This window comes from Molossus molossus, unplaced genomic scaffold, assembly GCF_014108415.1.
Source record: "Molossus molossus isolate mMolMol1 unplaced genomic scaffold, mMolMol1.p scaffold_m16_p_13, whole genome shotgun sequence".
Lineage (NCBI taxonomy): Eukaryota > Metazoa > Chordata > Mammalia > Chiroptera > Molossidae > Molossus > Molossus molossus.
This window is the reverse complement of record NW_023425348.1, coordinates 90,325,005-90,340,324: the sequence shown is the minus strand read 5'-3', so window position 1 is coordinate 90,340,324 and position 15,320 is coordinate 90,325,005. Positions and strand designations below refer to the sequence as shown.

At 57.2% G+C, this 15,320-nt stretch overlaps 2 protein-coding genes across 7 annotated transcripts; one reads left to right on the top strand and one right to left on the bottom strand.

Moving 5' to 3' along the window:
* Positions 1–1,969: 1,969 nt before the first annotated feature.
* On the bottom strand, positions 1,970–6,140 carry GPR137 (G protein-coupled receptor 137). Of its 4 annotated transcripts, none has more exons than XM_036258594.1 (8): positions 6,049–6,140; positions 4,551–4,947; positions 4,417–4,466; positions 3,484–3,709; positions 3,217–3,366; positions 2,974–3,102; positions 2,738–2,862; positions 1,970–2,421 (listed from the first exon to the last, which is right to left on the bottom strand). In XM_036258594.1, the coding sequence occupies exons 2-8, from the start codon at positions 4,905–4,907 to the stop codon at positions 2,262–2,264; spliced, it is 1,197 nt and encodes a 398-aa protein (XP_036114487.1). In that variant the 5' UTR covers positions 4,908–4,947; positions 6,049–6,140; the 3' UTR covers positions 1,970–2,261. The 4 variants fall into 4 exon arrangements, with proteins under 4 accessions (XP_036114487.1, XP_036114486.1, XP_036114490.1 ...); XM_036258595.1 differs by having other exon boundaries at positions 2,208–2,421; positions 3,586–3,709; XM_036258593.1 differs by lacking the exon at positions 6,049–6,140 and having other exon boundaries at positions 4,551–5,700.
* A 242-nt stretch (positions 6,141–6,382) lies between these two features.
* Positions 6,383–14,723, top strand: BAD (BCL2 associated agonist of cell death). 3 transcript variants are annotated; one of them, XM_036258600.1, is made up of 4 exons: positions 6,383–6,495; positions 7,028–7,222; positions 13,256–13,449; positions 14,023–14,723. In XM_036258600.1, the coding sequence occupies exons 2-4, from the start codon at positions 7,036–7,038 to the stop codon at positions 14,143–14,145; spliced, it is 504 nt and encodes a 167-aa protein (XP_036114493.1). In that variant the 5' UTR covers positions 6,383–6,495; positions 7,028–7,035; the 3' UTR covers positions 14,146–14,723. The 3 variants fall into 3 exon arrangements, with proteins under 3 accessions (XP_036114493.1, XP_036114491.1, XP_036114492.1); XM_036258598.1 differs by lacking the exon at positions 6,383–6,495 and adding an exon at positions 6,665–6,748 and having other exon boundaries at positions 14,023–14,719; XM_036258599.1 differs by lacking the exon at positions 6,383–6,495 and adding an exon at positions 6,669–6,705 and having other exon boundaries at positions 14,023–14,722.
* The last annotated feature ends 597 nt before the right edge of the window (positions 14,724–15,320 follow it).

Below are 15,320 nucleotides of genomic sequence, written 5' to 3'. Positions count from 1 at the left end.
CACCACTCACTCCCGCCGCCTCCCGCGTCTTCATGCTGACGCCTCGGAGCGTGGGAGCGGCTGGACGCGCGGCCCTCCCGATTCTCGGAGACGCCCACGCGTGTACAGGAGGCGGCGCCCCACCCTGAGGGTCACCTCCTGCTCGCCCTGCCCCGAAGTCTTGCCCGCACTGCCCCCGCACCCCTCCGCCCCATACTCACTGTTGGCCCGGTTGCGGCTGAGGCTGCAACCCGGGCTCCACGCGCAGCCTCGCGGGTGCCGGGTGCCGGCTGGGCCGCGGAGGCAGCAGCGAGGCAGAGGCAGGCGGCCGCTGGGGCTGGGACCCCGCTCCTGCCCGCCTGAAGCCCCCCTCCTACAGCGTTTAACCCCTCCAGCGCCGCGCCTCCCTTTGGCCGCGCCCTTGCTGCAGCGTCGGAAGCCCCTAACCTGTGGCTGCCCTGTGCCCTAATTCCACCGGGTCCCTGGAGACGAGTGGCAAAGGAGCCCGATAGGAGTTGCTGCTGGGTCCGGCCTGGAGTGTCAGAAGAGAGCCCTGGTACTGCCCCGCCAGCAAGCCATTGTGGGCAGCAGCACCGCCCTGGTCTGGACAGCATCCTGCTCACCTCTCTGGCCAAGCGCCACACCCATCTCCCAGGCTCACTGTAGAATAGGAAGGGCCCTCATCTCCCCGCCCCTAAACACTTCTGAGGGAGGGGATCCTGCCAAAGGGTGAGGGATCCACTCAGGCAAGTTGGAGTTGGCCCAGGCAGTGGGGCCATTCTGGAAAGTCATGTTGGGGTACCTCCTGTCCTTGTTCCTGTACCCCGTCCCTTGGTCCTCACCTCATGCCATCCCAGCATGGACCGGTGCCAGCACTCCCTCCCCCGCTGCTTCAACTGCAGGGCTCCTCTCTACTCTTACCCACCTTACAATCCCCATCTCTCCAAAGACCTTGCCCTTGCCTGGGGTCCTCAGGCCTCAGGGTGGGTGGTTAAAGCATGAGCTCTAAGGCTGACCACCCTCTACCAGTGGGGGTGGTGGGAGGGGCTAGACATGTTACTAAACTCTGGAGCGGGCAGGTCCCCACTTACAGAAAAGTGATGTTAATTCTCACCTAAGGGTGCTATTCTGAGCATTAAAGAGGTCAGTATTTGTAAGCCAGGCACACACAACAAAGTGCCCTACAAATGTCAGCAATTTTCTGTTCAACAAAAAGTGATTGTGCCCTCTCCAGAAGCCTGAAAGCCTGGTGTCCAGGACAGACCCAAGTGAAGGGTTCCGAGACAGGCTTAGTGCTAGGCCCCAGGGACTCCAAGGAGCTGCAACAGTCAGGTCTGTGTGCAGGAGACAGACCCTCCTATAAACAACTCCCAGACGTGGGACAAACTTGCCAAGGCTATGGCAGCAGAGGGTAGTGACTGTGCTATTAGGGGCGGCCAGAGAAGGGGACCCCAGGACCACCAGGAAGACTGTGTGGGGGCAGCCCATCCTACCAGCCAAATCCACATCTGGTAGGGAAATAGGAACTGCTCAGTTATGGGCCAACTCTTCCTTCACAGGCCCCGGAGTAACCCCTGGACCTGAAGGCCAGGTCGGATGTGATGACAGGGAAGTAGGGTCTCCAGAAATCCCGATCCACTTGGGGATGAGAAGCATAATAGCCACATAATCACAGTGCCATGGGACCCAAGAGGGGACAAGGTTCCCTGACCTAGAGAGGGGAGGCTTCTAAAAAGAACTGACATTTGAAGCAGATCTTAAGGAAAGAGTAGAAATTATTCAAGTAGGGAGGGGACTGGACTAAGAGCAGGGGTCTGCTGTCTCCCTTCCCCTCAGACTGCAGGCTCTTCCTTTCTGTGTCCTTCAGCCTGGGGAGGCAAGCGGCTCCTGCCAGTCCAGCAGCCCCCTTCAAGGGCCAGTGTCTGATCAGCCTTCGGCCAAACAGACAAGGTTCGCGGAGCACAAATAACTGGCAGATAGTGGACGGCCATGGGGCACAGACACTTTATTGAGTGGCAGACACAGGAGAGGTAGCTGGCTCCAGCATAGAAGCGGAGGTGGCAGGTCATGCCAGGGTGCTGTGCGCATCTGGCAGTCAGGGCCATGCCCCCATCCTAGGGGACGGCACAAACTCACTACAAGAGAAGTAGCAAGGAGCCGGCCAGGGGAGGAGGTGGCCACAGCCCCTGGGATCCTGGGCAAGAAGCAGCAGATAAACTTGGCACAGGGGCCTGGGGTGGGAGGGATTGGGGTCTGAGTGTTTGGGGAGAGGTGGAGGGCGATCACGTCTGTGGAGTGGAATAGAGGCTGTGGTGGTGGCTGCCTGCGCCCAGCACCTGGGAGAAGAGCAGAGGAGTGGTCCGCGTCTGGCTGCCCCCATACCAGCCTGGCTCCCGCCCGATGGCGCCATACCAGCTGCCTGAGCTGAGGCTGCCTGACATGCTGCAGACAGAGAAAAAGGGTCAGTTCCACGGCAGTGACCAGGGCCATATTCACAAGAGTTGGGGTAGGGAGAGAGGCTTGGAACAGAGCCAGTGACCCAGACATTCCAGGAACCAGAGCTTGAGCACTGCAGACTGTAGCAAACTGCATCCTCAGAGCAAGGGGTGGGGGGCAGAGGGGCCCCCACCTAGTACAGACAGAAACAAAGGCCACAGTAGGTGCTGGGGCTGGATGACAAGACCTGGCTCTACGTCCCCATGGCTCCACAGAGCACGCCAGGAGCTCAGGGGTCCTGAGGTGAGGCTGAGGCTCCTACCTGGTGCTCTCCCCCCGGCCATGGCCATGCTCCCAGGAGCAGCTCTCTTCCTCGCAGTGCCCCGCCCGGTCAAAGAAGTAGGAACGGGAGCCAAAGACCTGCCCATTGAGGATGCGGCTGGTGCTCTGAGGGAGGAAGCAGCCATTGATGCTCTGTTCTGCCCCCACTGGCCTCCCACAACCATCCCAGGCCCCAGCCCAGGGTGTCCCAGTATTACCCCCTACACTGGCCCTCACCAGGTCCTGTGGAGGCCGGTGCACCCGGAAGAAGCCCACCAGCAGGGTAGTGGGCAGCAGCTCCCAAACAAAGAGGATGAGGCCAAACACCAGGTAGCCTTTGTTCCCCAGGTCATTCACCAAGTCTGCCTGTGGTAAAGCAGGAGCTTATGCCAATCTGCAATTGTGCCAGTGGGGCACCTGGACAGGGCCCAGGAGCCATGGCTGGCTACTAAGGAGGCAGTAGACATGCCGAATGCCCACCTGATCAGAGACGTTGTACCAGTCATAATCGAAGGCATCCAGCCGGCTCTGGGGAGCCAAGGCCAGGGCCGCCAGGTTGTAGCAGGCCCGACTCGCATAGAGAAGGACCATGGCACCACCCATTGCAGCTGCCTGGCACACACTGGTCCCCTAGCACAGATGACAACAGGGGACCCTCAGGGAGGGGAAGCTCCAGCTTCCCCTCTACCCTGAAGACCAATGCCCAAGACACCCCAAAAATGCCAGGCATTAGGATTATGACCCTACCTTGGCCTCCAGGTAGATGCTGGTGGAGGGTGCCCGCCGGGCAACAAGGCAGAGACAGGCAGCAAGAGAGAGAGCGCAGATAACAAACAGGGAGTCGCTCACCAGGACACGCACCAGCAGAAGGGCCCAGGGTTGTGCCCGGCGCCTCCGGGACAGCACAGCACACAGCACATTCACCAGCAGAAAGAGCAGCGAGGCCCCCACGAAGGCCCCTCGGACAGCCAGCCTGCAGCCCACAGCACAGTCAGCCCCAGGTCACTGCCCTTGGTGCTCATCCACCACCCAACCTCCCCCTGGAGACCACAGGATCAATCAGAACCTCAGGTCTTCCAGTCTGAACCTTGTTCCTCCAGTTTTACAGATGGAGAAACTGAGGCCCAAGGAGGCCAGAAGGTAACTGACAGCTGTGGCACAGTGAAAGGAACACTAACTTGGGTATCAGAAATCTGGGCTTAAACCCTGGTTCTGCCTCCCGTCATATCTATGACCTTGAACATGTTGCATTATCTTTCTAGGCCTCGGTTTCTTCATCTCTCAAGTGGAGGTAATAACAGTCTCACATATAAGTTGTAAAAACTAAAGACGTCTGTGAAAGTTGTTAATAAACGAAGATGTGGTATAAACGACAGGAGTATCACCACCCAAAGTCACCCAGAAATGGTTTGGCTTCGGAGCTTCCAAAGGCTGGAGCCTCCAGCTCTTCCTCTGTCATGGATGACACGGGTACCCTCTGCCCTAACTGCTTCTATTATTGTTGCCCTTCACATATGCAACACCTCTGCTGAGACATCTGTGCTAGGTGCTCCACTTTTCCATGCTCTTTCACAAACATTCCCTGAGTTGTCCTCACCTTAGCCCTGCCATGGGGGAAGGGATAGACACCAGGCTGCTCCTGGCCTGGAGGTTGAGCCCACCAGTGTCCTGAGTACTTACAAGCCTCGGCTCATCTCTGGCCGACGCTTCGCCTTGGCCTTGAACACCACCTGGGAGCAGAGATGCCCATCATTCCTTTGGGCCCTTGAGGCTTGCCACCCCACAGCCCACCCCCACCCAGTTACCATGGTTACCTGGGCAAAGTAGAGATTCATAAGCGTCAGTGTGAAGAACTGCAGGCAGACAGGGCAACAGTAGAGAAGCCAAAAGGGCAGAGGCCCCAGATGGTTGGCTCGGGGGGTATCTCGGAAGTAGAAGGAGAAGAGGGTGGTACGCAAGGCAGCCCAGAGCAGACAGAGCGCCAGGAACACCGTCTGATAGCTGAGACGCTTGTGCCCGTACAGGAGCACCAGCCAGAGCTGGGCATAGACGGAAAAGAACAGCAGGGCATACAGAGTGGTGTAGGCCGCGGTCAGCCCCAGGGTCACGGCCGGTGGCAGCGCAGGCACCAGACCAGCAGCAGGCACCAGGCCAGACAGGTTACTCTCCATGTCAGGGAGGGAGGCCTGAATCCTGAGAGAAATGGAGGGGCTGGCAGGAGGCCAGGGAAATAAAAATAAATATGGAGGGGTGGGAGTTGCAGGGTGCAGAGACAGAGATGGGGAGTTCAGATGGAAAGAAGTTGTGGCCAGGCCCTTCCCTGAAACAGAGGGACACTCGCCCTTGCAGCGGGGCACTGGCGGCCTGGGGCCTGGGCCTGGGCCCTTCACTCAGGAGCGTGGAAGGAGTCTCTCTTCTCCAGGGCTGGGGGTGGAGGTGGGGAGTGTCGCCTCCCTGGGCCAGTCCCAGAGCCAGGAGCTTGGGGGTGCAGAGGCTGAAGGAGAGGGGTCCTTGGCTTTGGTCGCTCCAGACGTCCCGGCAGGAGGGGGAGAGCCGACCGACGCCTGTTGGCTCTGGACAGCGGCCGCTGTGTGGGGCGCTGAACAACCGGCTCTCCCCCTCCTCAAAATGCGGGCTCTCTCCCCTCCAATAATCCGGATGGGGTTGGGGGGGGCTCTGCCTTCAGTCCTCGGGATTCCGTACGCTGCCTCCGACCCACCCCCCACTGCGTCCACTCTGCAGCCGCGGGAGGCGGGAGGAGGTCGACGCCAGGCCCTCAGTCCGCCTCAGGGGGAGCCGGCTCCGGTCGCTGGGACCTGGGGCTCCCGGGCTCCGGCTCCCCGGCTCCTGCGGCTCCGCCCCCTCCTGCGCCTGCGCGGGCGCCGTTCGCTACGCAAATTGCGCAGGGTCTAACCCCGGCTCCGCAACCTCACGCTGCGCCCGGCGCGTAGTCCTTCCAGAATGGGTGCGGGCTACGCCGCCGGCGGGCGCCAAGGGTTACGAGAGGCGGCGGGCGGCGGCGGTGCTGGGGCAGCACTGCGTTCAGCCGGGGTGTGCCATGCCCGTGGCCAGCCGCCCTTGCTTGTTTACGGGGCCGCCTGTTCCGACGCTTCTCTTCCCCATTCCCAAACCGAGATTGCGCCGCCAGGCCGAGGGCGGCAACGGCCTCCCCCCGCCCGGTCTCTGAAGAAAACTTCCGCCCACAGCCAAGATGGCCGCCAGGCCCCGCCCTCTGGGCCTGAACGCGCCAGGCCCCGCAGCCCCCGGGAGGCCCGCCTGCTCTGCGCCCTCGCCGGCCGCGGTTCCGCTCACCTGGCCCGCCGCTGCCAGGCGCCAAGTCCCCGCGAGTCCTACGGCCACCCTCACAGGGGCCCTTATCCCTTCTGCGCCGGGACAGTCATCCTGCCTGGGAGGAGGCTCCTCGCTTATCTCGAGTGCTCCCCAGATGCGCGGGGAGTGGTGCCCCTGATGCGTGCGGTGTGAGCTGTCCACAGTGGGGAGGAGGAGGGACAACAGCACCAACAGTGTGTCCTACGCTGAACCTCAGTTATGGCTTTGCTAAGTGCTTTCACCCACAGTGGTCACCACTCGGTTTACAAAGTTCACTGGACCCTTGAGGGAGGTGTCATTATCCCCATTTTACAGGGGCGGATACTAAAGCCAAGAGGGGCTGAGGAACTTGTCAACAGAAGCTAGCCCCAGGTCCCAGATTCTCTGGGGACCCCAGATAACCCCTCATCTGCTCCCACGCACGCCCAGGTACGAGGAAGTCCGGAGCAGAGCATCGGAGACCAGGAAGAGGAGGAAGGCGGTGGGCGGGGAGCGGGTCCGGCCGCATGGGCGGGGCCCGAGCCAACAGTGGCTCCGCCTCTGGGCCGGCCTTGGTGACATTGCGATCGCTGATTGGGTCTGGTCGGTGACAGTTCCCGTTGCCTAGGCAACTAGAGCCGGGCTCCCTCAGTGCTAGAGGTAGGCGCAGGCTCGGGTCAGGGGCCTCGAGATCGGGCTTGGGGTGAGTCTTGCGTGCCCCCTTCACGGCGGGTCGAGTCTAGGCCTGGGTAGGGGTCTGGGGCTCCACAGCATCAGGGTTCCGGTAGAAGATTTAGGTCCTGGGTGGACAGGCTGAGCTCCTTGCCCAGCCGCACTCGGAGGACAGAGGGGGGGCTGGGAGGTAGGGCGGACCTGGGTTTCTAAGGTGGGAGAGAGAACCAGGGGCTCCTGCTTCCCCACCCCTGCCAGCCACTGTTTGCCCCAGCTGTGCCATAACTGCCTACCATCCTTGCCCCTACAGCCCAGAGCATGTTCCAGATCCCAGAGTTTGAGCAGAGTGAGCAGGAAGACTCCAGCTCTGAAGATAGGGGCCTGGGCCCCAGGCCCAGAGGGGACCAGTCCCCAGGCCCCAGCAAGCACGAGAGTACGGCCCCAGGCCCCCTGGGGGAAGCTGGTCACCAGCAGGGCCAGCCTGCCAGCGGCAGCCACCATGGAGGTAGGCACCCCCCTCCTCAACCACCTGCCTGTCCACTTTGCCTCCACCCCAGTAGCTCCCTGCACTTCAGCCTCACCCCTACTCAACTGGGTGGCCTTGAGTGAGTCCCTAACCTCTCTGGCGCCTCAGCTTTCCTCTACTGTAAAACAGCAATTAATCACCACCATTGCAGAGCTGTTAGGATGATTAGCAGAACATATAGGAAGCACTTAATTATAGTGCTGGTGCTTAGGAAATGCTTAAAGAATGTAACTGTTAGTGTAAGACCACAACAGAAATCACTGAGAGGCAGGCAGTGAAGCAGAAAGGGGAAATGACTTGCCTAAGGTCACAGTTGTTTGCTGGTTCCTTTGGGTAAAGTAGGGCTTAAGCCTCTGGGGTGCCTGCCCCACACTTTGAGCCCCCAGGTCTATTATTTCTCACCATGTGGCTAATACCCACACCAAGGTTATCCTTGCCAGTTGCAAGGGGCGAGTGACCCCAAGGGGCAGACAGCCATCCAAGGCAGCTGGTCTGGTGGGGGTGGGGAAGCATAGGCTGGATGGAAGGGTGGGCACTGGAGGGCAGTGGCCATTTCTCAGTCTCCACATCCCAGGGCCCAGCACAGGCCTTGGCACCTCAAAAAACCACTGAGATCTTCTGAAAACAAAAACCATGTCCCCCTAGTCCTGGCCAGTGTGGCTCTGATGGTTGGAATGTGGTCTGGTGTACCAAAAGGTGGTTCAGGCCGCGAGCGGGAGGCTACCAATCAATGATCGATGTTTCTCTCTCTCCCTCCCTTCCTCTCTAAAAGAATCCCTTGCCTGCTGAAGCCTAAATGACACTCTTCCCATTTTCAGGAGCAAAAAGGCTTCTTCAGGCCTCTTCCTTGGCCCTTTCTCTCTCCCTCTCTCTCTCTCTCTCTCTCTCTCTCTCTCTCCCACACACACACACACACACACACACACACGCTGTCAAAGTGAACTCCACACTTTGTTTAACTTCCAGATCTTTGCACTTGCTGTATTTCTGCTCACAACAGCTTTCCACTCCCACCTGGCTGTTTCTCCTCTCTATCAGGTATTTAATCTGTGCCCTGTGCTGTCCCAGCTGCCAGGGGCACATCAGTGAACAGAAGAGATAAAAGTCCCTGCCCCTGTGGACCTATATTCTAGTCAGTGGGGGAGACAAGCCATAAACAAACAAGTAGATGATATAGTGAGCTAGAAGATGACTGCTGCCCATTGTGAAACAGTTTTTTCTTTCTTCGGATCAGGAGTACTGGGGGCCAGGGGAGTGATTTGAATTGAGGTGGCCTTGGTGAGAAGCACCATTTGAGCAAAGGGATGAGGCGTGAACCATGGGCTCTCTGTGGAGAGATCCTGAAGGGATGGGCTGGGTGAATGCAAAGGCCCTGAGGCCAGTGTGGCCTGAGGGGACAGAGTGAGAGGAGGGAATTGGAGAGGTAGAAATTAAAGGAGGGGGAAGGGCAACTGGGCAGGGCCTTGAAGGCAATGTAAGGGCTTTGGCTTTTCCTTTGAATGAAAACATGGGAGGGCTTTGAGTGGAGCCAAGTGATTTCATTTAGGCATCAAGAGGGTCACCAGGAGCTGGTTAGGAGGTGGTGGTGAGCTGTGGGCGGCTTGGGACAGAGTTATTGATGATGACCTGGTTTAGGTAATGGGAGTGAGGGGAGGGGTGGAGAAGGTCAAGGAATGGCTAGGAAGTGTGAAGGACCACTTCTGCTCTGTGAATGAAGAGCAGAGTGGCAAAGGAGAGCTAGGGTAACCTCCTGTACAAACTAGGGGTGTGACCGGGGCAGGGGATGCCTGAGGCCTGGAAGGGAATGCTGGCACATGCTGAGAAATTAGATTTAGTGAGGAGGGCATGAGAATGGTCTGAAGCAGCAAAAAGGAACCAAGGGGATGCCAGGGCCAGCCATGAGGGGGGCTGCCCAGGAGAAAACAGAAACCACTGAAGAGGACTGCACAGGATTCCTTAAACTTTTGACCTATTTTTCAATGTCTAAAAAGTAAGTGATTTTTCCATAAAAGATCCCCAAGTGCCAAAGACCTGCCAGAGCCACTGCCCTCCTCTAGGTGGGCAGGGTCCCTTTACTTTTCATGCTCCCCGCCACCTGGTCCCTGCTGGACTGTGTCCCCAGGGCAGGGACTTCAGCCACCGTGTGCTGTGAAGGGCTGGTGCGTGGTGAGCTGTGGGTGTGTGGATGGTGGAGAGGGAAGGAAAGACACCCAGTGGGAGAGAAAGCTCAGCAATAGGCACCAGGGCCAGATGCAGGGTTGAAACACAGCTTTACCTTTTATTAGCAGGTTGGGCTTGAACAGGATAGTTAACTCACTCTGCCTCAGTTTCCTTATCTGTTAAATGTGAATAGAATCAGTCATAGGGTTGCAGTGAGGATCTGATGAGTTAATACAGGAAAAGTGCTTTGAAACAGTGCCTGGAACAAAGGAGTGTATGCTGTTCTTACTATTATTGTGATCATTGTTATTATTGTTACTACCAGTTGGCCCATGCTCTGAGCAGACTGAGGGTTGCCATTCATTCAGCAGAGAGGTCGACATGAGTAACCAATACCGCCCCCTGCCCCAGTGGCAGACAAGTGAAGTATAGGTTAGAACCAGAATGTAAGGGCTTAAAAGCCATGCCAAGGTGTTTGGACTTTATCTCATAAGCAATAGGGAGCCATTGAAGGTTTCAGGCAGAGGATAGACATAGCTGGGTTTAGAGCAGAGGTTGACAAACCATAGCCACAGGTTAAATCCCTCTTTTTAGACCATGAGCTAAGAATGGTTAGGGTTGGTTTTTTAGACCATGAGCTAAGAATGGTTAGGGTTGGTTTTTTCCCAAGAATGGTTTTTGTATTTGTAAACAGTTAGCAACAATCCAAGAACAAGATTTCATAACATGAAAATAGTATGAAATTCCAGTTTTCATGTTCATAAATAAAATACAGTGTTAGTGGAGTACAGCACTTCACAGTCGTTTACAGAGTGTTTATGGCTCTTTCAAGCACGACCACAAAGCTGTGTAGTGGCACAGACTGTGGTGTGCAGTGCCCCAAATATTTCCTCTCTGACCCTTACAGAAAACATCTGCCAGCCCTTGCTTTCTGATTTCTTCAGCTCTGAGCAAGGTGGGGGGTATATGTTCTTTCCAGACCAATAAGGGGCTTAGGTACCCCACATGGCTTTAGGATACACAGGAGGCCGGCTGGGGCCTGCTAGAAGCTACGTGAGCTATGTGCTGCTCTGCCGGCAGGCAGTAGAGAGCAGGATCCAAACTCCTAATGGCAGAGTTTCACTGCCTCGCCGTGCGCAGGCCACTGTTAAATTAGGTCTGCGAGGATGCTCACAGAAGCCTGACCCGGGATGTGTTCAATCCTACCCACTTATCTGGAAGCCCAACGGGGTAAATAACTTAAAGCTTTGCTGGGGCATCGGGGATCTCCAGTCACAGGCCCCTCCCACTACCCCACACCAGCCCCAGACTTACTCTGGAAGGATGGTGTGAGTGGGCAGGCCTACGCAGCCACCCATGCTCCCACCCAGACAGGAGCCATGCCCCCTCACTTTTCCTCACCTTAGGAAGTGGGAAGAGGCCACCTCTGCCCTGCCCAGGGGTGTGTAGGGGTGAGTTGATTAAGGGTGTGGTGGTTCAGATGGCATGTTCCCTCCCCACAGGTTCACAAAAATCCCCCAGTTTTTTTCCAGTAAATAGAATACTCTTGAAAATCCCAGTGTGTCATTCTGACAATGGCTGGTTTGGCATTGCTAAACCCACTGCTTTGGTGAAAATCCTCCACCCCATAGGCTAGGCTCCAGGTAGAGCCGACACAAGCGGAAAGCCCAGGGCACATTTCCCAACCTGGGCCCCCAGTGGGGAGCCTGAGGCATGAGAATGAAAGATACAGGCCCTGAAGCCAGACTCATTAGGTTTGGATTTCTGCTCTGCTACCTACTGGCTGAGTGACCTTGGGCAAGTTGCTTACCCTCTCTGTGCCTTAGTTTTCTCCTCTGTCAAATGGGGGTAGTGAGTAATCTCCCTGCTAGGTTGTGATAAGGGCATAATGAATGAATGCACATGAAGCACTTCCAAGTGACACTCCCAAGTGTTCTGCTGTGATTCCTGCGTCAGGAGGCAGTGCCCAGACTAAATGCCCATCTGCAAATCACTCACCTTCCTTCTCTCAGGGCTGGTCTGTCAAGTGTGGTGGCTGTTTGGGTTCTTAGAGCTAGTAAAAGACAATAACAGCTGATATTTCCTGAGCACTAAAATGGCCACCTTGGCACTTCAGACAAGTTCCCAACGTCTAGGTACCTTCATTTCCTCATCTGTGAAAGAGGGAGAATTGGCATCTACCTCACGGGGAAAGCGGGAGGCTTCCGGATGTGAAAGCAGGAATGTGGTTGAGCTGGGACCCACCTGGCTACTGCCCTTGTCTCACTGCTCACGTCCCACGGAACTGGAAAGTAGTCTGCAGATGGGCCTGATCCTATCAGGGGTCTGTTCCCAGCTCCTCTGGTCCCTATCCCCAGCCCCCACTCCTGATTTAGCTGCCTGTTCCCCACTGCCACTTCAATCCTCAAAGGCTTTGTGGTGTCCCTACCTGACCTCAGGCCTGGGCTTTGGTGAAGCTCAGAACAGCCGGGCACTCTGACCTTACCCTCTTGGCCTACGCCTTTCTGGATCCAGCCCTCTGTTCCCTTCTTGGCTTTCTCAGCTATATATCTAAAGCTGGGACCCTTGGAGGTCCTGCAGTCCCTGGAGCTGACCCACAGGGGTCTGGCTGAAGGTATTCTGGAGGGAGGACAAGATACTGTTATTCCCTGGCTTCACAGCCTGGCCTAAATCTTGCTTCCTTCAAAATGCTGCCTCTGACAGACATGCCTGCCATGGACGCTGGACACATTCTCCACACCTGTTCCAGGACTCTCTTCCACTCCATTACTTAGGTCTGGATTTTTGCTCCTGGGAGAGATTTTATTGGTCTGGATATGGGAGTGGGGTTGGCAGGAGTGGGGGGATGGCACATAGTACACAAGTCAAACTCCCAACTCAGTAGAATAATGACCCACTGAATAATGACCCATCATATACTTTCAGCTCACAAAGCACTTTCAGGCTCCATTGTTTGTGACCTTTACACAGTCAGTGGTAGTAAAGGTTAGGTTTATCCCCGCAAGGAGGTGAAGACACAGGTTCAGAGAGCTGAAGGGTGGTTGGACAAGGGAAGACATGAAGCCCAAGGGATAAACATTGGACTTTGGATTCCAACAAACCTCTAGGCACTTCCTCAGAACTTCACAGCTATGTGACCCTGGGCGAGTCCTGACCTCTGTAAGCCTGTTTTCTGTAGAACACAGGCAATGTTATTGCTCACTTCCCAGAATGGCTAGGACAATGAGGCAATGCCCAGGGCCTAGCACACAGTAAGTTCTCCATAAATATTACCTAAAAAAGTCAACAGACCGGTCAAGACATTTTCTCCAAAGCAGGTGCTGTGGGCGGTACACTAGCTACTGAGGCTTCTGGTTCTCCAGGGTTTCCTGGAGGCCACAGCAGTGAAACATGAGCGCCAGCAGGTCGCTTGCAGAGCTAGAATTCAGCCTTGCCTGGCCGGGGCAGGATACCTCCTCATGCAGGGGACTGGTCTCCTCTGCTGGAGGATGGAGATGATTCAAGAGCTAACAACCCATGGGCTTACTACAGGCCCCCATGGCCTTGCACTAATAACTATAACTTACTATTTATTATGCCCTTATTTTGTGTCAGGCACAAAGAAAAGTCCTTTTATACACTAAGGCCCTAACCCATTATTGGGGCTCAATTAAGATTTGTGGAGTTAATGAGAAGTTAATTCAAATCTTCACAAAAGCCCCAGGAGCTTCCCTCGATTTACATGAGGGAACTGGAGCTCTGAAAGGTATAATCTGATGTGCACACAAGTACATCAGGGGGCCAGTGGAACTAAGGCTGGGGGCGCAGAGGAGTCGAGATTCACGTCATCCCCGCCCCGTCGACCCTCTGCAGGCGCTGGGTCTGCGGAGCCCCGGAGTCGCCACAGTTCCTACCCCACGGGGGCCGAGGAGGATGATGAGACGGAGGAGGAGGAGCCCAGCCCCTTCCGTGGCCGCTCACGCTCAGCGCCTCCCAACCTCTGGGCTGCACAGCGCTACGGCCGCGAGCTCCGGAGAATGAGCGACGAATTCCAGGGTTCCTTTAAGGTGAGCGCGGCGCGGGCAAAGGGGGGGACCGGTGCCGGAGCGTGCGGGGAGCTGTACTTCCAGGTTACCTCCCGCGGGGCTGTGCCGTCCGAATCCCAGGGCATGCTGGCATCTGTAGTCCTGGGCCCCCCCCCCCCACACACACACCTGGTTTTCCTGAGCCCCAAAGCATGCCGGGATCTGTAGTCCAGGCCCCCTCCAGAAGGCCGGGATCTGGAGTCCCCAAATCCATGGGACGGAATGCATGCGGGCATCAGTGTTCCCAACCGGCCCCCTCCAGGCGTCCGTGTTCTTTCCTTCAACTTCGGACCACTTCTTTAATCCTTGCGGTCCCGCCTTCCAGATGGTCGATCCCCGGCTCTCGCGCTCACACACGGGGTCTTAGGCGCCCACTCTCCCCGCCCCCAGCACGGAGCGTGCCTTACCCGTCCCCTTCCTAAGGGCCCAGACCAGCGGCCTCTCGGCTTAGGAAAGTGGCCTGGAGACCCCTCGGCACGGGGATGCCGGAGTGTGGTCTTTATCTTCTCCCGACTCGGGCCGGTAATTCGTGTAACCCTTTCCTCCCTCCCGAAGGGCCTTCCTCGCCCGAAGAGCGCGGGCACAGCAACGCAGATGCGGCAGAACTCCAGCTGGACGCGCTTCTTCCAGTGGTGGAATCGGAACTCGGGGAGGGGAGGCTCGGCCTCCTCGCAGTGACCTCCCTGACCGCAGCCGAGGCCCGCCCCGCGCGCCGCCCCGGCCGCCATCTTGGGTGCGGGCGGAAGTCGCCCCGCAGACCTATGCAGAAGGGGTCCGGTCTCTCCCTTCGGGAGGAGGCGCTGACCCAGAGCCGATTCCCTTCCGGTGTGTGCGGGACCACCGGGGGTTTGTTCTCATCGGCAGTTTTGAGGTTTTTCCGCCCCAAGCCGCTGGAAGTGGGCTGCTCCGGGCGCCTGCGCCAGGTAGCTGGTCGGGATAACTTCACCGGAACCCTGTCCTCCGCGGTGACCCCGCGGGCGGACGCTCGCCACGAAATGTACCAATAAAGCCCACATCTGTGCCGCCAGTCTCCTGTCAACCGGTGGCTTCGCCAGCATTGACAATTTCAGAAGATGCCAGTTTTATATACAGTATAAGGGAAACTTGGGCTCTGAGTGACTTATCCTGGGGCCGAGACCGGGAAGGGGTCAGGGCGGCGAGCAGAGCCAGGGCGCCTTGGCTCCCGGGAAGCGGAGCGCAGTCGGCCCCAGGGACCTCCAGGCCCTTATCTCTAATCTGATAATTGGGAACCGCAGGCCCAGCGGCCGCAGGAATTCCGTGCTCTGCAAACCGTGCCGCCGTTCTCCAGGGAGGGTCATTTGTTCTTATTTGGGTCAGTCCTTTAGAACAGCTACTGTGTGGCCGGCCTGGGGCCAGCGCTGCTAAGGAGCCAGCTGGGCGCGCAGGACGCGGGAGGGGGCGGCGGAAGGCTCGGCCAAGGGCTGTGAATAGAGTAGTAACTAGGGACCCAGAGAAGCTTCACCAGGACCTGGGAGCAGAGCTCTGAGCTCAATTCCAGATTTATTTGCGCCCCCTATAGATCAGCCAGTGGTTTGTGCTGGGTATACAGAGATGAATTAAGACACAGCCGGTGAGTTGGAGCTGGGACTTGAAGGGAGATGGGAAGGGCGCTGTTATGGGCAGAGGAAAGAATGGACCCATGGAAGGATGGGGCGGCCGCAGAGGCCAGACTTCTGGGGGCTCATATGTCAAACTCAGGAGTTTGGAATTTAGCCTGGTCTTGGAGGACCACGGACTGACCTGTAGTGTTTCTGTAAGTGAAGGCAAGCCAAAAAGATAAGGGTTGGCTGCTGAGGGGCCTGGACACACAATGCAGTGGGCATATTTGGGGA

Coding starts and splice junctions, on each gene's coding strand:
- GPR137 (XM_036258597.1), bottom strand. CDS start 4,907: ATGGAGAGTAACCTGTCTGGCCTGGTGCCTGCTGCTGGTCTGGTGCCT. Junction 4,467..4,550: donor TGAATCTCTACTTTGCCCAG/GTAACCATGGTA, acceptor CTCTGCTCCCAG/GTGGTGTTCAAGGCCAAGGC. Junction 3,103..3,216: donor GGTACAACGTCTCTGATCAG/GTGGGCATTCGG, acceptor GCTTTACCACAG/GCAGACTTGGTGAATGACCT.
- BAD (XM_036258600.1), top strand. CDS start 7,036: ATGTTCCAGATCCCAGAGTTTGAGCAGAGTGAGCAGGAAGACTCCAGC. Junction 7,223..13,255: donor CAGCGGCAGCCACCATGGAG/GTAGGCACCCCC, acceptor GACCCTCTGCAG/GCGCTGGGTCTGCGGAGCCC. Junction 13,450..14,022: donor AATTCCAGGGTTCCTTTAAG/GTGAGCGCGGCG, acceptor TCCCTCCCGAAG/GGCCTTCCTCGCCCGAAGAG.